This window comes from Thunnus albacares, chromosome 20 (genome assembly GCF_914725855.1).
Source record: "Thunnus albacares chromosome 20, fThuAlb1.1, whole genome shotgun sequence".
NCBI lineage: Eukaryota > Metazoa > Chordata > Actinopteri > Scombriformes > Scombridae > Thunnus > Thunnus albacares.
This window is the reverse complement of record NC_058125.1, coordinates 2,094,509-2,120,642: the sequence shown is the minus strand read 5'-3', so window position 1 is coordinate 2,120,642 and position 26,134 is coordinate 2,094,509. Positions and strand designations below refer to the sequence as shown.

Here is a 26,134-nt window from a genome sequence, read left to right as displayed (position 1 = left end):
AGGGACCGGAACTACTTTTTTGGCAGGCAGTAGTTCATGGTGAGCGCTGTGGATTATCCAGAGCAACATTACCTCTTTAAGACATGTTGGTTTTGAGCAACCACAACAACGAAACTGAAAATAATTTCATGACTCCACACAACTAAAAGTAATTGAGTAAATGTGTTTCGGATGAACAGCTGCAGCTGTTCATAAATTCAAATTCAGCTTTGTTTTAAAGTGTTACTCAGTGCAGATTTATGTATCACTAAATTAAAACCGGTTGCACCACAATATAATACGGACATGACTGAAAATATTGGTACCCTTCCACCTTTTTTTTAAAAAAAACTAAATTTTCTCTGTCTTAAGTTGAAACTGACAGAAGTATATGGTATCCATCATCCTTTATTTTACATTGAATATAACTGAAACTTTGCTTTTGATTTACAACTTAACATATTATTTAATAGAATAAAACAAATGAAAATGGCATGGACTTAATATTTTGTAGCACAGCCTTTGGAGGCAAAAAACTGCAGTCAAGTGCTTTCTGTAACTCTGAATAAGGTTTCTCCACTTCTCCACTGATAGTTCGGCCCACTCTTGTTGACAAAACTGCTCCAATTCTCTCAGTTTGATGGGTCCCATCTCCCAGCTGCAAGTTTCAGACAGCCACAGATGTTGCAACTTGAAACTATTGTACCTTGAACCTGAAGATCAGCTTGGACTGTATTGCAGTTTTCTTTGGTTCTTCCTCAACCATTCGAGCAATCCCTCTGTTCAATCTCAGGCTAATTTTCTTCTTGCAACCGCATCCAGAGATGTTGGCTACAGTTCCATGGGCCTTATACTTCTTAATAATATTGGCAACAGTGGTCACAGGAATATAAAGCTCTATGGAGATGACCGTATATCCTTTACGTTGACCATGCTTGGCTATTACCTTTTTTCTAATGTCTTCAGACCACTCTCTAGTTTTTCTTCTGTTTACCATGTTCAATGTGATGCACACAGTGACACAAAACAGCAGAGTGAGTCATTTTCTCCTTTTAAACTGGCTACATGAGTGATTATAAAATTGAAAACACCTGTGATACTAATTAAAAGACAATAGTCTGCTTAAGGTATCACTATGAATCAATTATTTCTCACAACTTCTAAAGTGTACCAATAATTTTATGCAGGCTATTATAGAATGTCTTTATAGAATAAGCATGAATTCAGTTATTTTCACAACTTTTTTTAAGTTTTGTTCCACTGCAAACCAAACATAGACATGCATTGATAATAAAATACCTTTTAATTTCGACACTGTTCAGGGCAAATGGTGCATTATTTTAATAAAATGCAAGGGTACCACATCTGCCACGTCTTTATAGAATATGGAATTTAGTCAACATATCTGACCTGACACTTTACATTACATTTCACAGAAAAAAAAACACAATATATCTCAAATTACAAAACCAATAATGTTAGACTAAATGAGGCGTTCCCAAACTTTTCATCCCCTGAACCCCAAAATCATGGTGCCAGAGACTCCCTAACCCACTATCCCCGGAGGTGGTTGAAAGCATACAAACGTTGCATGCACACACACTAATAGGCCTATCAGAACATGAGCATAATGACAACACAAAACACAACAACCTTACTTACAACCATAATATTATTTTATATGTAAGGGATCATGTACAGCGAACGGGTCATTACTGAGAAATAAACCCTGACAGGGTTAGGGTTGAATGATGACCCATTCATTGTATATTATCCTGTTACTTACTCAAGAAATCAGTTATTTGACACATATTTGACACTTGTATAGCAACATAAACTCTGTGGCCTTTAGCGTTATAATTCACATTACATTTCCATTGATGGTGAAGTGAGACAAGGTGAATGGGACTTCTTTGGGAATATTGATGTTGACCTTTCTGTTCTCATTCATCTTGCAGTTAACACACCTGGAAACACAATTGTTACTAATGTTACAACTGGTAACAATATTACTATTATCACTACTGCTTATCGCTTAACTTAGTAAGAGGCGATGGGCAACTAGGAGAGGCGCTCACCCGATCTGCTGCCGTTGCCTGGGTTGGAGGACAGGATCTTGCTCCACTTTTCCCTTTCTGTAATGGTTGGAGCCCAGTAGCTCCTCAGGCTGCCCTAAGATCTGTGCCCAGTCACAGACATTATCTCCCTACTCTCAAGACCAGCCTGAGAGAGGGGTTGGATAGCTTAGCTCCTCAAGCTGTGATGGTGTACCTCTTTGAAAGCCTGGCTGGCTAATTTGGGGTAAAATTTGCCCAAGGGTATTGTGCCCCATGGGCTCATAAGAGTATCACACTGCTTGTCTGTTCAGTAGCTGTTGGTCTTTTTTTAGTAGGTAAGTGTAGAAAGCTTTAATGTCGGGAGGACAAAGGGATAAATACTTTTTAAAACTGGCAACAGGGCAGTTTGGATTGACAGGCTGAGTGAAGATGCACCCCCTGTAATTTTCTTTATATGGATCTTGGGCATCTTTGTGGTTCTTGGTCTCAGCTTTGTGGGTGAGAAAAATGTACTCATTGCCATTCTCATCCTGTTTCAAAATGAAAGAGTCTCTTGATTCCCATCTCTGCCTCATCTTGCCAGCTGAATCTGTAATCTGTAGCTGAGATGGGGGGTGGTGCTGACTGACATCGTTGTCGTTTTTGCAAAGGTTTTTAATTACAGACCTAAATACCGCCTTGCTGGATTTAAAGGTAGCACAATTTATTATGTCAAACTTTGAGAAGTGTCGACATAATTGCTATGTTATTGGCAATCCAGTAAGTTTTACGGTTGGAATTTTGAACAGATGCATAAAATAACCACAGCACCTGACTGAGGTTTTCTGCCCCGTAACTGTCAAAGTCTGTTGACATTTTCTCACTCTGCCAACCAGCTGACACTTTATGTCCTGGCTAGGTTGGTGATGCGCTGGGCAATGGTCCCATCAGAAAAGCAGCAGTGATTCTGGCTCACAGGCCAGTTTATCTCCACACAGGCTGACTTGTACCTACAGCAGCAGGTTTGATTAGGGTTTCCCACATCGTGTGTAGTTTTTTTGCCTGTGCTATTAAATATGCCACCTCACATGATGCCTTTTGAGCTTTAGCAGGGCTTGTTGTTTGTTTAGTTAGGACTTACTTTTGGCCTTGCAACTCTTGCTCCTTTCAGCGGAAAAAAAATCTACTGGTTTAGTAGCAAGAGAGGGGTGCTCGGTTTTCAAGTGTTGTAGCATTTTTACAGGCTTCAGGCTCTCATGTGCAAGCACCTCAGTGCACACTACATATTGGGAATGTTGTACTTCATTGACGACAAAGAATGTGAATCCATACTGGATATATTATTCTTGATACTTTCAACACTTGGATGAAAGCTGGTCCACCTACTGATGAGCGTCCTCCTTACCAACACAGCACTCTCCTCCTTCCCATTTGGTCGGTATTGACCAATGTTTCATTTTAACAAAAATAATATCCTAGGCTTAAAGCCTTGCCTGTTGATTTGAGCTAGTTCACATAAAAAATACCTATGTGCAATGTTTCCTGTGGTGCTGTAATTTCACCTGAAACTGATGCCAGTCTGTTGTAATCATCTCAGGGGTCGCATCAGGACAAAGAAAATTGGAAGGCTGATGACATTTTTTATTTGCATGGTTTTATTTTAAATTTAACTACAATTTCTATCTTTTGTAACACTTATGGCTGATATAAGGTATTTTTAATGATTTTTAAATGTTATTTGATTTCTGGAAATTATCTTGCGACCCCCCATCGGTGTCTCATGACCCCCTGAGAACCCCCGGACTAAATGACCAAACAATGTTGGTTAGCTTAGCATAATCATATATTTCTCTTTTACTGTAAACTGCATGAATACCACCAATTCTAAAACACACATATTCATCTAGGTATGCAGACAGAAATAAAACAAAGTCATACATACATTCACAAATGATTGGCAGTGAAGTTTATTTTATCTTTTGGCCTTGCAACCAATTTACATTTCTCAAGTTTTAATGGTGCCACCTGATTTAGTAAATCATTAGTTTAAAGAAGCCTCTAATAAGCTTCAGATCAACTTTTAAATGCATTTTTGCACTAAATGACTGTGTGGACACATTGTGGACTGACTGTTGTTTTAAGACACACTTGAAAAATTGTGAACCCATCCTTTAAGAAAGACTTTACACACAAACCTATACAAACACTTGGTGCAACTCTTTAGTTTTCTCCCCTAGATGAAGTACCTTGTGTATGTTGTAAATGACATCTGGCTGTGTGATACTGAGCAGGTCATTGTTTCCCTTCAGTGAGAGAGGATGCTCTTTAAACTCGTCTCCCCTGAAATCTTTCTCTTCAAGCTTGTGCTGCTGGATCATGGTTCCCATGCCTCCGTCCAGGACCATAATCCTTTGCTGCAGCACTGCTCGCAGCTCGGACTCCAATGGGCAACTGCATTCTGAAAAAAAAAGAAAAAAAAAGATCAGACTTCATATTGATCATGAACCTGCAAATAAATTTACTGTCAGACCAGTTTTACAGCAGCTGGCAAACAAAGTTTAAGTTGAAAATCAATAAAAACAAAGTAATAATAAGAGAATACTCTTCTTTTGAATCCTCTTAATTTATGTAACTATTAAAAAGTTCCTTCTTGATGTTGGAAACAGCAAGTGATAAAACAGTCTTACCACAAGGTCCATTTAGTATCTGTTGCAGAGCTTTCATATCACATGATCTTCATCAGCAGATGACGTTTGCCCAGTTGCCAAGTGGTGTTATGTGATTAAAGGTCATCTGACATGATAAAAAGCTCCGGACCAGCCACTAAATGACCTTGTGGTGAGATTCTATAACAACTTGGCAACCTTCATCTAGTGGTGAGGATAATGTGATATAGTCAAAAGCTCCGGAACAGCTACTAAATGGATCTTGTGGTAAGATTAATAACAATATATCGGCCGATATTAATTTTCTTACATAAACACATTACTAACAGGATCCTTTAAATAAGATTATTGAAAAATGTGACGAAGGAAATGTGAAGAACGGGACATTTTACAAAGTAAAAATAAGCAATAGTGCTCACTAGTGGACGAACTAGCTATATAATAGAGACACTGTTTCTCAGAAGAACTCAAACATATCCTTGGCATTTCTGTACAGCAATTTGTTCTTAAATGTCAGCTTATTTCTACATTAATGTCATTATATCTGTGTTAAGCTAATATGACCTGATTAATCAGCCCAACTGATTTATTGACCATCCCCCAAACCACAGTTGCAGATAGAAGCTCACACTAGTCCTGCTGCTTTGATTTGATCACCAACTGTTGCATCAGCTCACAGACTTACTCACATATAGGTTTGCAACTAATCAATACTTTCATTATTGACTAATCCTACGATTATTTTCTTGATTAATTGATTAGTTGTTTGGTAAAAAATAATGAAAAATCACTGTTTCACAAAACCCAAGACACAACCTCAAATGTCTCGCTTTCTACTGACCAACAGTCCACAACGCAAAGATATTCAGTTTAGTGTCACAGAGGACTAAAGAAACTAGAGAACATTCACATTTGAGAAGGAATCAGAGAATTTAGAAATTATTTCAAACGATTAATCTATTATCAAAATAGTTGGCAAGTAATCTAATAGTTGACAACTAATCGATGAATTGACTAATCATTGTAGATCTACTCACATTCTGATGTGAATTGACACTAAGTGTACTACACTGACAATGTATGTCAAACACAAAAATCAACACCCATGATGGATTCATCAAAAGAGACATATTAATGGATGATGAAAACTATTGTATAGCCTTCAGTAGTTCTGAAGTTGTGAAACAGCAAAGCTTTTCTGTGATCCTTATTATTCATGGTATTTGTAGACAAATGACTTAAGCTTACAGTGGTCCCAATTATACTGACTGCAAAACAGTGAACTATCCAATCATGGTATTATATGTAGAAATAAAAGCAAATAAGTCTCCAGATGTGGATATTGAATGTCACTGGGTTAGCTCAGCTGGGTGCTGATGTGGGTTCAGATCAGGTCAGGGTGTCATCATAATGCTCAGCATTACATCTGTTACATGTTTATCTTTATTAACTGCTCTGATATACTGAATACCAATATGTAAGTCATACATATGCTGTTGTATCAGCTAACTGCACATAAAATATCACATCCGGTTTCTATGTAATAACACTAGTTAGCGAGTATAACTTGTCACACACACACGCACATGTGTAACAAGTGGATTGCAGTCAGTTCAGTGAGTTAAGACTCAGTGAGGCAGAAGGCTAAAGCTAACAGCTAACAGTCAAAGCCGTGAGAACTGAGTATATTTACCCGCTTCTGAAGAGAACTGATGAATGACGTTGGTCGGGGCCATCTTGTGAAGAGCCAGCCTTGAAAACAGCCCCACGGTCCGTCTGAAAACCAAACGGTTAATCTTGCAGGGGAACGCTTTCCACCATCCGGCTCCTATCCCCCCGGAGCCTCTGCAGTCTGTGGGCCGCCAGCGGCGACATCCACACTTCCGGCCTGAGTCCTTCACGATAAAAGCACCGCGACAACCGCAGGCATAAAATTCTGATTCATGTGTTAATATTCCAACATTTCCCTTAAAGCTGCGTTAATGTTCCAACTTTCCCTTAAAGCTGCGTTAATATTCCAACTTTCCCCTTAAAGCTGCGTTAATGTTCCAACTTTCCCCTTGAAGCTGCGTTAATATTCCAACTTTTACCTTAAAGATGCGTTAACATTGCAACATAGCTGATATTTCCCTTAAAGCTGTTAATATTTCAACATAGCAGACTACATTTTCCTTTAAACTGTGTTAATATTTCAACACAGCTGACAACAATTTCTCTTAAAGCTGACTTCCTATATTACTATTTGCCTTAGTGAGTTAAAAATTTGACTTAATATGTCATAATTTTGCAATTATTTTAACTTAATTCTCCATAACTATGTTTATTTTTATTGTTCCTAATGTTTCATGTTTTTCCTGGCAGAGATGGCTTCCATATAGGTCTGTCTGACGCTGCCTTATTTACCCAAGTCAAAACTTTATACATGAGACATGAAAGGTTTTGCCTTTAACTCAGACATTGACAAGGTTCATACATTCATTAAGTATCCTTATTTTTTCTAAGTGAGAAACCTTTATAACAGTAGAAGGAAGTCTGTGTATGCCAGTGTGCACACAGAGGTGAATTTTGATTCAGTACCTGTACTGAGAGGAAAAGGATGTGGTGAGGAAAATAGCTGTGTGTAGATGGGTGCAGGTGCGCATACTTTTCATACTGGAGTAATAAGAGTGTTTTACCTTTACCACTACAGATAGTGTTTTTGTTTACTACTACAGAGAGTTTTTTTTCTCTCATTTCTGCCAATTAACACTACATTATTATAGCACTGTAACATTCTGAGCATCATATTTTGAAATTTCACTACCAAATACTTAGAGGAGATTGTAAGTGTTAAGAGATTCTGATTAGTGACATGGCATAATATCTTCATGACGTTGTGAAAACACCAACCATCAGGAGGACTGTCAGTTCTCACATGCACGTACAAAAAAACAGGAATTGTGGAGACACTGATGCGTTGCAGTCTGTTCACCATAGACGGGCCAAAAATTCTATGAAAACTCTTGATGCTGGAGGGGAAGGTTGAAGAAAAGAACGCTTTCAATTGATGTGATCATCTGTAAAGTTAATGACTGTCTTAATTACTGTAATTACAGAGAGAGAGAATACAGAGAATGAACTCCGTCAATGACATCTGACAGCTCCGACATAATCACTAATACTGTCAGAGGCAGCTAGAAGCTTCAAGTGGTCATTATTATTGTTTTATTAAAACAAAATCCAAAAGTCAGATAGGCTTTACAGATGATTTTCAATATCAACACATTTAGAAAAATACAATAAAAATGAACCTGGCAGAGCCATGAAACACATGCTAACAGTCCAAAGAGCAGACCCAGCGTCTCAGTCAGAGTCTACAGAGGTTTGCCTGATGAGTCCAGATACAGTGAGTTAGTTGTCCTGTGATGCCCCCTTCAGACTGGACCTCTGCTTCTTCTGGTCCATCTGGCCCATGACGCGGTACAGTTTTTTACGCGCCTCCTTCTGTCTCTTCAGCTTGGCCACCTCCTGTTTCTCCTTCTGCTGCAGGAACTCCTTGTGTTTGGCGTGTTGCGCCGTGTGAGCTTTCTTCTTCTTGTAGTTGTGAACTGTGCTCAGAGCGTGGAGCAGGGCCGCCACCTAAAGGAATGGGACAAGAAAAGCAATGCTTAGAGATAAAGCCATGTTTTACATCAAAGGGGTAGTTCAAGGTCATCTTGTAGTTAAAGGAATTCACCATTCTTAAACAATGGGTCTTGTTTTCATGGTTACATTTCAGTTTCAAAAGCAAGATCTGTTCCTGTTGTGAGACCAGTAGAAATCAGTGTATAGTATAACACTGATGAGCTGTTGCACTGAGACTGTAGAGTGAGGTTTTGCTCACCTTCCTCTCGTGGGGCTCCCTGATCACGCTGGGCCTCTGCAGGTCTCTGGGTGTCTTTCCTTTGGGCTGCTGCTGTTTGGGTTTGCTTTTGAAGGGCAGGGCCTTCTGGAGCTCCTTGGGGATGTGGAGGGTGTTGAAGCGCCTCGGTGCCCGGACCACCGGCTGGAAGGGAAAAGGATGGACATTCAAACGTCAAGTCTGGATTTAGTTGTGTGAAATACTGATCAGTTCAAAGTCAGCTTTAGTTTTAATGTAAAGCACATGTAGACATGCGGTACATACTCAAACACATTCACACCAACATTTATTTTAAGTCTTCCATTTTTGATTTCCTTTTGTTACTTTTCTTCAACATACAGGTTTTCATTGTTTATATGTTTGCATTATCAAGTGTTGTTTTTTTTCTACAGCATTTCTACAGAGTCTCTTGGTGATGTAGCAGGGGTCTGTGAAATTTCTGAAACACATATATATATTACATATAATACGTATGTTTTGCTACTATAATTCTTCACTTATTAAAATGATCAATATTCAGTCAATGTGTGTCTAACATTGGTTCTTCAAGACACATTTGGATATTCCTGGTACTGAACCTTCATCTGGTCTACACCAGCAGTGTGATGAAAGCAGTAGTGTCACACTGCATGTGTTCAGCCACAATACTGATGCATACTCACTACAGAATGTAGTTATATTGTACTTACATGTTACACATACATATGACAGAAGCAAATAGACTAGGCTGTAAAGCTGAAGCAAACCTTTACCATTAGATGACTGAAAAACTCAATTGAAACATCTCCTGTGGTTACATTGTGTTGTGCCGTGGCTCTGCCAGATTTTGTGGTATTTGTTAATTTTTACCAGTTAATAAATTGCATCTCTCTTTAACCTTCATATTATAAGTAATCCTTTACTTCTAAAACTCACTCTAAAAATAGCTTATCAATTAACAAGTTGAGTCTTCTTTCCTCTCTGAGTTCATCCATTCTCATACAGCAGAAGAAGAAGGACTACCATGGGTGTATTCAACAAGCTTCATGTCTTGAATGTGGCTTTCTGTCTACAGCTACTCTTCATGTGCAAGTGGAGTCACATATTTGCAGCCAGTATACCAGTAGTTTCCCCTCAGGGATCCAGTAGGTAGCACTGCTCCACACAGAGACCTCTGTGAGAAATAATGACTGAAGGGTGCTGCCAAGGATATTGTTACATTTCAACAGAATAAAGATTTTACCTCTAACATTTTCACTTGTTAAGCTTTTTTTCCACATTAAGCCCTTTAGAAAGTGCCGCGTTAGCATTTGCATTGATCCCTTCTTCTATTGTCAGGCGTCCTACCTTGTACAGAGAGTCAGTTTTGGGCTTGTTGCGGATGCCCAGGTCATGTTTGAGCTGACCCAGGGTCCTCATGCCCTCCCAGCTGTCCTTCTGCCCCACAGGCAGCAGCAGAGAGGTGATGGGGTTGTAGAACTGGGGAACAGACACTGGATACCAGGAACGCAGGAACACAATATCTGCACGATACAGTCAGACAGAAGAAAAGACATCAACACTAAGACACAGCTATGCAGAGGATATTTATTACTGTCTATTTAGCTGTTACATCCTTGATTACATCATGACTACAAAACAAATACAACAACAGTCAATATGACAACATAGGATTGTCCTTTAAAAAAAAAAAAAGTTAGACTTTGTACTTATAAAAGACTTTTTATAAAGAATTTTTAACAATATACACAACAATAGAAAAACCCTCACAAAAATGTGGGTAAAATAAAACCACAATAACAACAAGTAAAACACAAACTCACCACTCATGAGCAGCCGGTCCTCAAACGTTGCTCTGTAAGCTCCTGGTGGTGTCGACAGCGCCTTCTTGATTTGACCTCTGACCCCTGACACTGTTCGTATGGAGGCACCTTCAAATTTAGCTACTTCCAGCATGGTGTTGAACATGCCCTGTGAACACACACACACACACACACACACACACACACACACACACACACACACACACACACACACACACACACACACACACACACACACACACACACACACACACACACACACACACAGCGCTTCACATTAGGATCAGATTCAACACCTACAACCAAAATCCCTGCTGTCCACTGCAGCCACAAATAAATGTTGGGAAGACAGTTCATGTCTGGTATGTTGATGATCAGTTTCAAAATATTTTATAGAATTTTTATATTTCCCAATCTGCTGTTGTTATGAAAATACTTCCACTGATAGAAAATACTGAAGTACCAAAAAAACGGACTAAAACAATGAGCAGAAGATGAACAGTTTTACAGACATAGACGAGAGAATTAAAAGAGATAAAAGTAGATCAAATCTTCTCTACCTTAATGAAGCTTGTGTTCTTAAAGATCTTGTACGGGTAACCAATGAGTTTGAGCTTCTTCACTATAGTCACTGACTTATCCAGGTCCAGGACGACTCCTGTAGCTGCAATACGGAAATTAGCCTGCAGACAGAAAACAGGGATTTAATGAGTCAGAAGCTCTATGAACAATTTAGTATATAATGAACAATGCTGTCATTTTTTGTACTATGACTATCAAGAATTTTCAAACTGGTAATAGTCTAACTTCTGTTAAAACTGAAATTTTATGAATTTATTCTCCATTACATGATTTGAAGCAACAGCGTACAGTAGAGTACAGTAACTAGAGTGAACAAGGCTTACTTTAGTTCCTGCTACTGACTGCACAGCCAGGAAGCCAGTGCCCTGTGGTGTGATGGGACCTTCAGAGAAATAAGAGAGAGGGAATAATGGTTATTATTATACACATTATTTCTGCACTTACAGAGAAAGAAGTGACTTATGTTAGGGTCACAGGTTTACATTTCTTAATAATCCCTAGTCTCTATCATTTAAAAACCGTAACAGTACATGTGTGCCTTTAAACCTACCAACATATACAGCAATAGTACATTTGTATTGCAATTACAGCAGTGATGTGTGTCAGGCAGGTTTTAACAGCATAATCTGATTATTTGATGTGAGAAGAATAATGGCAGTATGATGTGAGAAGTGCTCCTATTGTGGTCTTATTATTGAAGGACATTTAAGCTCCTTAACAAAAGAGTCTGACTGATACATCAGCTATTTAAGCGTATCACACATGTCAACCAATAAGTAAAAAACTGCAGAACAGAAATGCCATTATACAAACTGTCCACTAGAGAGCACTGAAATGTAGCGCTCACTATATTCTGTATCTTGGTCTCCAATCTAAATGTAATTTTAGATCATTTTTAAATTGTATTTTCATAATCAAAAAATCTGTAAATGTTGTGCTATCATCATTGACCTGTGTGTGTAAACGTAGCCACTGAAACAAGAAAGAAAATTGCACAAACTAGTTAAGCTCCACAAAAACTGAAATGGACTTAATGACAGTACAGCAGCAGTGAACAGTGGAGCGTGCTTTCACTACGTCTTACCCCAGATGGAGGCTCCACAGTGCATGTGCTGCGGTGTGTATTTGAGCAGGCGGTGGCGTCCGTTGTGATCCTCGATGTGGTAGAGGGGGATGGTCTGAAAGCGACGCCAGCCTAAGGACAGGATGAGGGGGTCCCGAGTCTTCAGGATACGGTTATGCCAGCGATGTTTCTTCAGTCGCATCTGACACACACACACACAAACAGCTTTAGATATGTGCTCACTGTTACACAGAAAAACTGAGGAAATGTTGGATTATTTCTCATGACAGGACAACAAAATATGTTTCATAATACCTGACAAGTACTGGAGCCAATAGAATTATCTCAAGATCACAAGTTAACTATCTCATTATCTATCTCATATCTCACTATATCACCATATCAAAGTTTTTTTCTTCATGATAAGCTAATTTTATTACATCATTCAAATCAGTCTCCCTCATTCAATGACAGGACGACAGCAGCAACTTAACAGAAGAGTGTATTTCAGTGATCTGCCTGATATTGTTATTACTTCTAGACATGGGCTCTAATTTTGAGAGTCAAGGCAGACCTCCTGGGCAGGGGATGTTGTTATTGGCTCTTAAAATGTAGTAGAAGAGTCAAGACAAGCTTCCTCTGAGAGGAAACTAGAATTCCTGTCCAGGCCGTGCAGTTTTCCCACAATGGTGCAAAATTTCACACGGAATCACAATGATCTACGCAGTAACTAAATAACACTAAAGTATGCATGTTATGAGGCCTCAGGTGTTGTTTTTGCAGTGGTGAGAAGGAGGTGACAGTGCAGCTGCTGGTCAAGATGACCTGTGTTGTTTTGCAACAGCCTAGTGATTGGGCAAGACTGAATCAAGGTCATTGTGGTGATTCTGGTGTGCATAAACCTAATTTAGGATCTGATCTGTCAGTGCCAGTAAAACCTGTGACAAACATTGTTGACTGACACTCGATTATACAAATTATACAGTATGACGATGTATTCCATGTAGCTCTGGGTTTGCCACGCAGCCACATCCTCTGCACGATTGGCACGGTGCGTAAAATTAAAGCCACTGACTTGTGTGACATAATCCAGCATCCATTATTTCACTAGGATTACTGCCTTCATTCCTCCATATCTCAAACAGTAGTTCTTCCTTCCAGGCATCTCTGTACAGTCTGAATGACAACTCCCACTAGCCTAAACTAAACACACAACACGACTGAGGAAATAAAACAGACTTAATTTAAAATCTACCCAACGGCTTACTTGTAAAAAGAGTCTAAACAGGATGTAAAACATCAACAACCTATCATTAGTGAGTGCACTGCACATACCTGCAGGTATCCTACGTTGCCTTCACTGGAGCCCAGGCCTCCGAGGATGACAGGGTAGTGTGGATCAAAGTTGGTGACAAACTCACAGGGTAGAGAGGAGATTTCTAATCTGACGTACATTCCTGGTCGGAAGCCTTCGTACTGCACTCGCGTCTCATCGTCCACATCCTCAAACTCCGCCCTGTTCAGCTGAGGACAGAACGCAGAAAGATGCTCTAATAAAATGTTATTACAAATAAGCCAAAAACATCAGCATCTAAGTTTATTTCATAATTTTCTGTATGATGAATCCCATCAATAAATGACTCCCAGCAGCTGTTGTGTGGTACCTCGGCCTGCTTCTGCATCTCCTCCTTCAGATCATCAAAGTAAGTGGCGTCTCCGTCGTCGTACTCTGCATCAAAGCGCTCCTTCAGCCTGCGTTTCTTCTCAATACGCTTGTTTTTCTGGATCTCCTCGTCGTCCAGCCTCACCAGACTCTCTTCAGCTTCATCATCATCATCTTCATCATCATTCTCACTATTCTGCTAGGCACAAGGGAAAAACAAACATCATTCAAATGGGGGAAACAAAGGGTCTTCATGAGCACTATTATCATTAGTTGCAGCACCAAATGCTTGTATGTCTTTCCATCTTCTGTTGTGGTCTCTGAGCCGGGTCACCACACAGTGAGTCAGCAGATATCACTGACTTCTACTGGTACAAGCAGACAGGACGTACCTCAGCCTGGTCCTGCTGCCCAGTTTGGCCCTTGTGGACTTGTCCTGTTTCCAGATCCTCAAAGTCACCATACAGTTCCTCTGTATAAAGCAGAACAACCAATTACACTGTTGGTTTAAGGGATTTTTTCTGATTCAACATGACTTTACCTTTCACACCAGTACCATTCTTAACTGTATGTCACCATTTAATCCAAAGTAACTTTTATTCATCTTCAGTTGAGGGTTCCACACAGAACAGAAGAAGTGTTTTTGTTAACTATAAGTCTACAGTCATATGTTTGCTGGGCTGAGAGGCTGCTTCTCTTCTTACCGTCCTCCTTTAGCAGCGTAGCAGCATCTTGGCCCTCCTCCCACTTCCCCGTTACAAAGCAGTCCCTGATAGAGTTTAGCATCTAGTGGGGAAAAAAAAAAAAAAAATCACCAATCAAGTTTCATTTCAGCATCTTTTTCCATATTTTTTCATGTCAGCAGCACATTAGGACTAATGCTCAGGTAATAACAGTGTGTTGGTAACAACTCTACCTCCTCCAGATCCCAGTTGTGGGAGGTGTCAGGGTTGAAACGGGAGCAGTCGAGAGCGTTTGCCTGGAACTTTTTACTCTTCTGAGGGCGACTGACTCGGAACAGCCCTCCCAACTCCTCCTCGTCCTCTTCATCTTCCTCATCTTTCGCAACAACTGAGAATACAGGAGGCATGTTGGGATTGTCAAGAATGAAAATCTAACAAAAACACATCATGTGTTTTTATATTCATCGCACCACTGGCAGCTAATACAAAGTCTGGCTTAATACACAGCTTCAGTTTGTCCCAGGAGAAGTTTACTGTCTGCTTGCATTAATCATGAACAAAAGTAGGAATTTCTGGCATAACTTCACCTCCTTCCAAAGTGCATGGAGAAGGGAAAAAGTCTGAAGAAGTTGTGAATTGATCACAAACAAACATACAAACACACAAAAACTTTGTAACTGACCCATATTGTGTCAAAAACATGAATATTTGGAACATACTAATCATTTAGATGGACAGTGTAGGAAAGGTTTATGCCATGAGAGTGGTTTGAGAAGTTTATATGGACTAGGGGATACGATCCAAGCTGACTGCAGCTTTGATTCACATAAACTCCACCACTCTTATATCCTCAAAATGTATTTTAAAATAAACTATGTTCATTTAAAAGCAAATCGAGTCTTGTGTTGAACCTTGAAGCTTGTGTACAATCAGCATTAATTACCTAAACCATAAACAAGTTTTCGCAGATTGGGTGCAGCTTCTTGTTGCCGTAGAAACGCTTCCGAAGCTTTCTGCTGCAAACCCTCCTTCCAGCGCAGAGCTCCTGTAGACACAAGCAGGAGGAGAATGATGTGAATGATGCCTTCAGTATCACAACATCAAAACACAGCTTTACCATATCTCTCATTGACCTATGAAAGCTTTACATTTCCTGGTCCTGAATCACATCTGCTCAACAGGAGTCTTGTCAGAGCCTGCAAGCATCTAACCAGCTTTTTGTTAAACATGTTGCCTGAGCAGACACTTGGAACAAGAGGTAACTGCTAATAGCTACTAATAGCTGTCAAATAAAAGGATTTGATGTTTTACTGTCTCATTTATTTGGGGCTTTTGGACAGTTTGTTGGATAAAACAAGACGTGTGAAAACGTCTCATTGGGCTGTGGGAAATTATAACATCTGACATCTTATAGGCCGACAAAAATGAATAATAGAGAAAATATCAGCTAATACTCTGAGCTCACATTAAATGAAAACTAAATTCCAAAATAAATAAAAATAGAAACAGATTCAACATTGTATTTACCCTGCTCTTCTTCCTCCTCTTCACTCTCACTCGCTGCAGCTGCACCATCATCCTCTTCCACAGAATCCTCTTCTGACTCTTCATCATCATCATCATCTTCCTCCCCTTCATCATCGCTCTCCTCTTCATCCTCCTCGGAGCAATGTCCAGAGTCTCCCGCTCTCCCAGCCTCTGCTTCTTCTTCACTCTCCTCCTCGCTCATCTCCAGGTCATCCTCGCTGTCGGCGAACACCGGCACCTCGGCGCCGGCCTCTCCCTCTCCTCTCCTCTCCTCCAGCTTCTGTTTCTTCACCGGTGGAGCGCCGCCTCTTGCGTCAGATTCGGTTCTCGCCTCTTTGATGAATGTAGAGAGGAAATCCTTGTCTTCATCCTCTTCCTGCTCCTCTTGGTCACTTTCTTCACTGTCGCCGTCCTCGTCATCACTAGAACCGCTGCCATCCTCCTCCTCCTCCTCCTCCTCCTCAGCAAAGACCACCTTCCTCCTCTCTCTCTGGGTATTAGGATCCCAGACAAGTTCTTCCTGAGGACCCTCATTCTCTCTAACACACCAAAAACAAGAACATTTTAGATTTTCTTCCCCTTTCTCTTTTCCCCACTTAATACTGTGTTATTAAGACACATCACATGAATGTATAAAGTGACAAATTTACAGTCTTTATCATCAATTTCTATTCAGAATTTGTATTAAGTTTGATACACAAAGAAAGATCCATATTGAAGATGTGTAAGTTCATATGCATAAACTCATCTAATATAGTTTTTCAAAAGATAAAAGCATGAGTGTGTGTTTTTTTTTTTAAATCAGTACCGAAAAGCACCACTTCCTGGCACACTCGGTACATTTACATGAAATCGAGAAATCAAGTTACGCGGCTGATCAGAAAACAGGTTTCCATGCGCTGTAGGTGCGCTGTGGTTACTGTAAATCTAACCTGTGTATCTGGGTATATGTGCCAGATTTCTCCCTGACCTTATTTTAACTGTAATAGTGATGCAGTGACAGGAAAGATAGACAGAGCAGCTCTTCCTCACACTGAGAATGTGAAACTAACAGTCAAATGTTCAGTGGTAGAAACAAGTTCTTTTTGACTTCTAGAGGTTTCTTAAAGGGCCCTGCTAGCAATTTTTCCCATTTCTAATGAAAACTCAGACTTCTTCCAAATATCCCTCCTATCCTATTACAATGCCCCCCCCCCTCCCCAAACCCTCTATTTTATTTAGCTTATCTATTTTTTCCCTGTTCTCCTTGTCTAAGCCCCCCCCCCCCCCCCCCCATTTGTGCTAAACTATTAATGTCCACGGTGAGCCTCAAATGTGTAGTTGTGTCAAAGCAGGGGAGAAGAAAAGCTGTGAGGTGTCTCACCCGCTCTGCTGGTCCATGTCTGTGGGGTTCAGGGAGGCTGAGCCGCTGAACAGAGACACCTTACTGGCAGCTATCTTGGCATCCAGAGTGGCGTGTGTGTCGATGAGAGACTGGACCAGCTCTGTGGTGGGCCGCACCTCCTCCTGTACCGGGAGAGGAACAAGACACTTCAGACCAGGCACAACTTATTTGCCACATGTATAAAACAGATGCAGTATATCGGTATGCTGATACATATTATATTATATTATTATATGAACCCACACTCAAGACTCAGAAAGTGAATTTCATAAAAAAACACACACCTGCTGCTGATTGACATGGTTGGCAGGAAGGTCGATGTACACGGCGTCTTTGTCGTACACGACCCCACCGACGCCGGCCATGGGTGCGTAGAGCAGACGCTCCTTCTCATTCAGCGCCCTCTTCTTCTGAGCGTCCGGCAGCGGACACGGGTCCGGCAGGAAGTTCACGTCGGCCACCTGAAAGTCTCCAACACCTGTAAAGAGAAATAACACCCAATATGTTATTTTACATTTTTCTATTCCAGAGCTTTAGACAGCATGATGTGCGGTACGAAAAATATTTTTAGGTAACTAGCACTATGCTGATATACCTGGAATGTGGACCTGGCCTTTGTTTTTCAAATATGTGCCTCGCAGGTAGCCGTAGAGCGACACAGTCCGGTCACACTTGGGGTCTGTCCTCACTCTCTCAGGGTCAGTCAAATCCTCCATACTGTTTAGATGCAGAACAGGAGGATTGAGAAGACAATGATCAGTGAGTACGAAGGTAAAGCATGCAGAATAACACTTTTAGACGGTCTTCATTTGATGTGTAGAAGCTGGACGAAACCAGTTCAGCTCAGGTCTTCATACAGTGAAATAGAAAAGATGCTACAGCTAAATGTAGAGTTAATGTTTCACTCCACATCTTCACAGAATAAATCTACAGTTCACAAAGCAAAGTAAATAAATGCGACGTGTTCCATGTGGTGTTAGGTTACCACTCACCGGTCAGCCAGGACATAAGGATGGGAGGTCTGCCACACCAGAGGACGAAACTTCATGACGGAGATGAAGCGGCCGAGGTTCTTCACTTCCTGAGTCTGATACTCCCCGTACACCATCCCAGACAGATAGAAGAGCTTGGCACCCTGCAGGTTTCACACACACAACATACACTCAGTTCTAACATCAACCTCAACAGTCACAGTAACCTCCTTTATAAGTCAGATTTTATGTGTTTGGTCCAATGAAGCAGAATGTGACGGTGTTGTGTACCTGGTAGACTTCAGTCCAGAAGCGATGTTTGAGGTTCTTCTTGGTCTTCCTCAGTGTCTTGTTGTTCTTGAATGAATCCAGGTGAGTCAGCACACCCATTATACGAGGGAAGCCGTGTACCTGACAGATGTTGAGGAACTCAAAAGTCTCCATCTCGAAGCCAAAGCTGGCATCGATCAACATCAAAACCTGCAGGGAAGAAATACATGATGCATTTCATTTATGAAGTCTATTAAAGATACTGCAACTTCCTTCATACACATAAAAACAAACAGAAGAGAATTACAAACTTTAACACAACAGTAAAGCTGGGAAATATAGTTGATATCAATATCAACATATTTATCATTTCTTATTTATCTATATAAAATTGTTTTCCAGTATTGACATGGATAATACTGCAAATGTGTCCAAGACAAGACCATGTGTAAAACTTTGATAACTAATTTAGTCAATATTCAATAACAATTAGTTTAGAGTCATTAAGAAGAAAACAGAAGATGAATCTAATATGCTCCCACTGGAAGTTATTAAAGATATCCTCACTGCTGACTCAGCCCAGCCTGATACACTAGCTGTATAATAACAATGTGCCTTTCTCTGTATTCACATTAAAGTGGGAAAACAAAGCTCTTTCTCTGTGTGTACCACTCTATTCCCAAGTCATATGCAAGATCTGTAACCAATTATGAACTGTTCTCTTCTGATTACCAGACAATACTTTAGCAAAAACCTACAAGCTACAATATGAATACAGTGTTAACAGTAATTACATCCTGGAAGCTGAATCTGAAGGATATTTTTCTTAAACATTTTTAGTTTGGTTCCAATGTAATTGATAATCTAATGATTATTGTACAGACTCTCTAATATGTTCTGTCCACCCCATTTACATATATGAGGGGGACAGAATACTTGATACACCTCTCAATAAGATGCAGTTCAGAACAACACCACCTCAATGATAAACGTATAGTAAATCAACACCTCTGTGACAGTGTGACAGTGTTCTATGGATTCCGGACTATAATCAGACTTTCTCCTCTTAGTTACACGTGTGAGGCTTCTAAAGCACAACTCTCTCCCAGAGATTATTTGGTTATAAAATCTCAGCAAACAGTAAAGCTGACTATATGAACACAAAAATACATCTTATTTAAATGAAACCATTCATACATGTATCAAATGTGCATGTCTACACTCCACACTTACCAGGTCAGCTACTTTTGCGAGGTCAATCATTGTATTTATGTCATTGGTACACTCCATGAAAGTGAGGCGGCGCTTCTTGCCTGAAAGATTTTTTAAAAAAAAAATTTTTTTTAAAAAAAGAGTAGTTACTTAGTAAACACATCAGGAGACTTCATGAGCAGCAGCAGCACATGTAAGAAACATGCGGAAAAAAAGACTTACAGGAAGCAGGAAGAGATGAAGGAGAGAAATAAAGAGTACTACAACCTGACACAATGCTATGATTGGTTTAGAAGAAGTTAAATGAAAACTTAATGAACAAAAGAGGAAGTGACACTAACATTAACAGAAATAAATCTTGATGTCCTGATAGGAGTGGACCCTTCACATCTATTACATAACAGAAATCCTCCAAACAGGAAACATCCAGACCTACCAGAGACGATGGTTACAGGTCCACATATGTCCCCCAGCTTTTGCCGGGTGAAGTTTTTGATCAGGCAACGGATCAGGGTGCTTTTCCCCACCTTGGGGGGCCCAACGACCACAATCACAACTGGAGGTGGTTCCAGGGGAGTCCGGTCTACCAGGGGGATGTGGTGTTTTTTGGCCTTTATATCCTGAGCCCTGCAGACAAATACACACAGAGAGTAGTTTCATACAGTTTCTTGGTTTACTCGTTTTAGGACTACACAGGAATTGACCTCAATTGTTATGACAGAGCCACTTATTGCTGACCTATGGAAGGTCTTGGCCATGCGCACAGCGGACTGAACCGCGAATGCTTTGGGATTGCGTTTGCGATCATCCTCTTCTGTGGAGCCTCCCTGTTTCCTCAGCTTCTTCCTCTCTGCCTTTGGCCCGCTGTGCTTCTGCTGATGTCGCTTCTGTTCCTTAACTTTCCCGTCCATCCTGCACACTGCAGCACAAACACACATTAACCGTCATGTACCAGCAGGTTTCAAGGAGAAATAAATAATTACACTTTTAAATACATACAGGAACAAATACTGTATATATATTTAGATAATATATGGCCATACTGCCAAACTCTATTATAAACTTACAATCCTGCTTTGGGAAAATTGCCTTGTTTGTGTTGAAGGGCATCAAAGCTTTAGGACATTACTGGTGTGTTTACCAGATCATTTTTGAATGCATACTACACATATTTAGAATTTGGGATGTATTTTTCCTCATGTTCCAAGAATACTGATTTCATTTTCGTGTGGTATGAAAATTACTTAGCAGACCCATAAAATGTTCTTGAACTGCAACCCATCACATAAGTCACACATCGAGTCTACTTTTATTCTGGTCAATGTTACATTATCATTGTCAGTAATGCAGTTATATTTCAGATTGATTTGTCAGCAGTCACTGCTTTACCTGGTGATGATAATGTCACTCTGCAGAGCTGATGTTCAATGTGATGAATTACACAGTTTAAGGAAGTGTTAAGAGTGCTAATATGTACATATTATTCAATCAGTAATGAAAAGAAGCCTATGGATATTTGGAATGGTAGAAAGTTCAAATTGGTAAGATCATGGTTTAAAAAGGGTTAGCTGTAATGTAAATTAAAGATGATTGATAGTAAATAGGCTGAAAATAAAAATAAGTATTGTCCATTAAGTTGTTTTTTTGGATCAAGACAGGATTTTATGGCCTAAAGACGACACATGAAGGGTATGGGATGTATATTGTGATTAGAGCTGCAACAATTAATCGATTAGTCAATCGACAGGTAATTAATCACCAACTATTTTGAAAATTGATTAATTGTTTTCAGTAATTCTTTGAGAAAAAATTCTCTGGTTTCAACCTCTCAAATAATACAAATGAATATTTTCTTTCTTTTTTTTGTCTCCTATGATAGCAAACTGAAGATCTTAGGATTGTGGACTGCTGGTCCAACAAAAAAGCAACAGCGATTGTCATTTTTCATAATTTCCCTACACTTTATAGACCAAATAACTTATCAATTAAATGAGAATATAATCAACAGATGAATCAATAATGAAAATAATGGTTAGTTGCAGCCCTTGTTGTATACCGGTATAGTGTCATATCACCCAAACAACAAGGATGTTCACAACCTGCAAACTGCAACACATTCTGATCTGATGGCTACTGAGCAACTGTTGCTTTATTACTTTCAAAAACAACGTGGATGCTAATCAATTAATTGAGTCTTTTTTTTTTTAAGAAAAAAAAAGGCCAAATGATATCAGCTTCTTACATGTCAATATAATCTGGGTTTTTTAGTCCTCTGTGACAATAAACTGAATATGTTTATGTTATGGACAAAACACACATTTAATGACGTCGCTTTGGGGTTTGAAAAACACTGATCGACATTTTTCACATTTTTCTGTCATTTTGCAGACCAAACAACTAATCGATTAACTGAGAAAAAAATCGACAGATGAATTGATAATTACAATAATCGTTAGTTGCAGCTCTAATGGATACTATATTACGCAGTTTATCACAATGACACAATTCTGCCTCTTTAACTTTTCCACACTTCATTTTTCAATATAAAACACTATTGTCTTTGAAAGACAGTGATCCACACAGTGACAACATGCACGAGCCTCTTTATGGAGGGCTTATATACAATCTGTGGGTTAAACACATGAAGCAGAGTAAAATGTGTTCATGCGCACCACAACATATCTGCTAACACTGTACAGCTACATCACTCTGTTATCTCTCACGTTACCAGTGTGAGCAGAGAGCAGAAGCTGCTCTGACAGCAGGACCTGAAGACACAGGTCCTCACATCACTTTATGTTCTCACAAACACAAACGTTAAGTCGCATACCTGAAGAAAACGCTGCAGCAGTCGCTTCTCACATGTGTACACTACCCCCGGCCCGGAAGTGCAAGGAAGCGTCACTTCGTATTGAAGCGAGCGGAAACAAAACTCCCGCACAGTGGTTCCTACACGCTACCAGATTTCCTCAACGGCGCCCCCTGCAAGCTGCCGGTCACACGCACAAAAACACACACACACACACACACACACACACACACACACACACACACACACACACACACACGTAAAATAAATGATAAATAAATGATGACAGAAAGGGAAGGCTTTACCCTTCTCAATTTATTCTCATAATACGATGTATGACATAAGACATAATAGTTGTTTTGGATGTTTATCACCCTGGGCAGGTTGGATGGTTAACCACAACTACCATCATAGAGTTTGTCAGCCTGTTAGTGTGCATGATGTATACATTTGGATGTGTTTTGCATTGTTTAAAACACTCTGACCTGACAAAGACTTCGTTGGATCGAAACATTGTCATCATTCTACTTTTGTGGCTTGGAGTGAGTGTGCAGATGTTACCTTTTTTCACTCACATGAGACATACGACACTTTATTGTCATGGTATGCAATACAACAAAATTTTGTGAGGCAACCCTCAGAAAATAGCAGCGGTAAGAACACTAAGAGAATAAATAAAAATAGAAAAAAGGACATAGTACAATCTAAAAATTTAGCTTAAAATATACATACATAAAATATGTATTGGACATTCCTACAATGAGGCAGTCTATAGACATATGTATAGCTTACAGAAGGTGTGATAAGATGTGCAGGGCTGACTTTAAAGTAATTAGTCCTTAGCATCCCTTGAAAACTTAGCTTCAATTTGTGAGTTTTTCTCTATAACATTATTCTTAAGTAAGTTAAGTTAAGTAAAGCATCAGTTTAAGTTAAAAAAAAAAAAAAACCAAAAAATCATCTTTAGGTATTATTCATTAAAAGTTTAACTTTAAACTGTCATCAGATTCTAAATCCCATTGCTGCAGGGAACTAGGTGACATCACTTTTTTTACTCACTATGTAACCCCCTTTTTCAAACCAGTGAAAAGAGAACAGAGAAAAATAGAAATACTAAAATCTCTCATTTGAAATAACCAAAAGTCTTCTAACTTTGGCAGAAATTGTTTGTGTGTGTGTACGTAGGATCAAATTACTCATAGTAAGAAGCTCATCGAAGAGATATGTTTTCAGGGCTTTAATTGCTATTTTACCCACCAACATTATCCACATAAGATCTGGACTGTCTGAACTCACTGTTAAACAAGTGATTGGTGTTTGATGAATTTAACGAATCAGAGGGCTGCAAAGTGTCAACTTTCAGTGTAACTTTATCTTTAACCCTACAAAGACAAGTGTACACAGCAGCTCATCACTCAGGTCAAAAAATACACACATTAAATAGGATGGATAGGATAATAATAAAAAAAGCTGAAAAAAACAAAGGCAGCTATAGGCCTAAAAGATATGAATTCTGAAAATAAAAACATAAAAAAACAAAAACGTAAAAAATTGATATCTCAAATATACACAGCGCTGTACAAATGCATAAAGTGACCTATGAAGAATAGCAGAGGGGAAGAACTTTTACAGACAGGTAGATCACAGAGACTTGCTTTAGTGAAGAATCTACTTTGGAGGGAAACTGGGAGACACTATTTTCCAAATAACCAGCAGAGAGCAGCAATGCCATGTATTTTATTGCTTTATCAAAATGAAAGGTGAAGGATGAGGTTGGATAGTTTACTGTAAAACATTGAAGATGACATTCTTGTAATTAAGCTCACAATCACAGATCAGTTGGAGTACCTTGCAGAAAGATGTTAAAACACTCTTGTTCTACACTGTTGTTCCTGTCAAAGGAAGCTGCACTTGCTGTTTGGCCTTTTGGACCAGAAGAGGACAAGAACAGATGAAAACAGAAGAGGGATAAAAGAGAAAATGGAAAGTTAAAAAGAAAAGGAACGAGATGTAAAAAGAAGCAAAAATGGACAAAAGGGAAAGAGACACAAACAGGGTTGAAAAGTTGTGTTGAAATGTCTTGTGTGAGTGTTTGATGTCTGGTTGGCAGGCCTTCACAGGGACTGGGGGACAGAGCAAAGGTGACACATCTGGCAAGCTATGCTGTTTCCTCAAAGCTTCAAATCTGGTGTTTCTACTTCTTCACTTCTGCATTACATGTTGGCTTTTAAACTGTTCTTCAGGTTTAATCTTTTTTTTTCAAATAGAAAATTTTAAACTATAATATTCTGGAAAAGTAGGTAGAAACCCAGCATCACTCTGCATTACACACCAATATATTATTATCCCATATATACAACCTCTGGATATATGGAGATATATGTTTATAAAATCTATGAAATACCCATGGTGAAATATGTCTATGTACATATATAAGACATATCTATATGATGAATTTTATATGGTATTATATGTTGCAAACATATATGTCACAATATGTATATAATGTATATATGCACATTTATTAAAACAACATATATACATTTTGTATGCTTGTATTTGTTTTTCTTATTCATTTTAAACATACATGTCTATCTTTTATATTTACATATATAATATAAACATGTACTGTACAGGCTTTGGGGTGGATATATGTACATAACCTATATGCCTAATACAACCATATATTATATATATGTACATATGCATAAACAACTAACACAGGAGATTTTTATAGGTCTATGATAAATAAATGCATAAAAATAGTACATATTGGGGATTTCAATTATGGTTCCATAGGTATGTTTAACATACCTAAGGAACATGTGTTTCTTTCATATGTACATATCTTGAGGAAAACATACATTGAGTAAGTCTGTGAAATATATATGTATAATAAATTTTATACACATTTCTCTGGAATTAGGCAGGACTGCACCTAAGCGGGGTCTGAAAAGTGAATCCAATATGGAAGTGCCTTAAACCTGCATTCTTTCTAATGGCCAGCAGGGGAGTACTCCACTGGCTGCAAAAAGAAATCCAATTGTATGGAAGTCTATGAGAAAATGACTTGATTTCTCACTTGATTGATTACCTCAGTAAACACTTTCCTAATGAGTTTATGGTCTCAATCGCTAGTAACAAGTCTTCAATGCATCATGATGTTCATTATGTAAATTATGGCCCCATTTAGAGTGAAACAGATGATAAAGCAACATATGCTTTAGGATGTGGCTATGTTGTGACTGACAAGTCACTACCACGGTGTTGATTACTTAATGTAACCATGGCGTAACACCAGATTCACAGAGTATAGGCATAGCTGCTGCTATTTCACAGTGTGTTTTCAGTTCATGAAAGTTAACTAACATTTTTGTTGCCTAAAAAGTCTTGTTCAGCATTTGGTTGTACTAAAAGACCCTCTAAGGAGTCGGATGTTGAGTTTTTCCAGTGAATACATTTTATTTTAATGGTTTAATGGCGTTTCAAGTGCCCCTTGCAACAGAGTTACAAGGGGTAGTGGTTGAAATATTCCTCTATGAAATGGGATAACCCTTCAAGACCTGGAAACGTCATCAGTAGTCTGTAGGCATTGTAAACAGAGTTT

The 26,134-nt window shown here is 39.2% G+C and overlaps 2 protein-coding genes across 3 annotated transcripts in view; both read right to left on the bottom strand.

Moving 5' to 3' along the window:
* Window positions 1–6,562, bottom strand: part of mtr (5-methyltetrahydrofolate-homocysteine methyltransferase) — a 37,040-nt gene extending 30,478 nt beyond the window's left edge. The window contains exons 1-2 of the mRNA XM_044338319.1: window positions 6,375–6,562; window positions 4,262–4,473 (exon numbers count right to left, since the gene is read on the bottom strand). Coding sequence (XP_044194254.1) covers window positions 4,262–4,473; window positions 6,375–6,417 — 255 coding nt within the window. The 5' untranslated portion in view covers window positions 6,418–6,562. The remainder of the gene's footprint in view (window positions 1–4,261; window positions 4,474–6,374) is intronic.
* Window positions 6,563–7,871: 1,309 nt separating this feature from the next.
* Window positions 7,872–24,855, bottom strand: bms1 (BMS1 ribosome biogenesis factor). Of its 2 annotated transcripts, none has more exons than XM_044337949.1 (24): window positions 24,376–24,855; window positions 22,549–22,707; window positions 20,457–20,637; window positions 20,155–20,345; window positions 19,740–19,819; window positions 18,528–18,716; window positions 18,258–18,400; window positions 17,861–17,982; window positions 17,550–17,743; window positions 17,245–17,387; window positions 15,882–16,420; window positions 15,298–15,399; window positions 14,588–14,742; window positions 14,376–14,457; window positions 14,064–14,143; window positions 13,673–13,870; window positions 13,344–13,532; window positions 12,030–12,210; window positions 11,269–11,327; window positions 10,924–11,046; window positions 10,364–10,511; window positions 9,888–10,063; window positions 8,544–8,705; window positions 7,872–8,299 (listed from the first exon to the last, which is right to left on the bottom strand). In XM_044337949.1, exons 3-24 carry the CDS (start codon window positions 20,627–20,629, stop codon window positions 8,072–8,074), a joined length of 3,657 nt encoding a protein of 1,218 aa, XP_044193884.1. In that variant the 5' UTR covers window positions 20,630–20,637; window positions 22,549–22,707; window positions 24,376–24,855; the 3' UTR covers window positions 7,872–8,071. The 2 variants fall into 2 exon arrangements, with proteins under 2 accessions (XP_044193884.1, XP_044193885.1); XM_044337950.1 differs by having other exon boundaries at window positions 13,673–13,867.
* Window positions 24,856–26,134: the final 1,279 nt, after the last annotated feature.

Coding starts and splice junctions, on each gene's coding strand:
- bms1 (XM_044337949.1), bottom strand. CDS start 20,629: ATGGACGGGAAAGTTAAGGAACAGAAGCGACATCAGCAGAAGCACAGC. Junction 15,400..15,881: donor AGAGGAGGAAGAAGAGCAGG/GTAAATACAATG, acceptor TTGTGTCTACAG/GAGCTCTGCGCTGGAAGGAG. Junction 13,533..13,672: donor AGATGCAGAAGCAGGCCGAG/GTACCACACAAC, acceptor TTCTGTCCTCAG/CTGAACAGGGCGGAGTTTGA.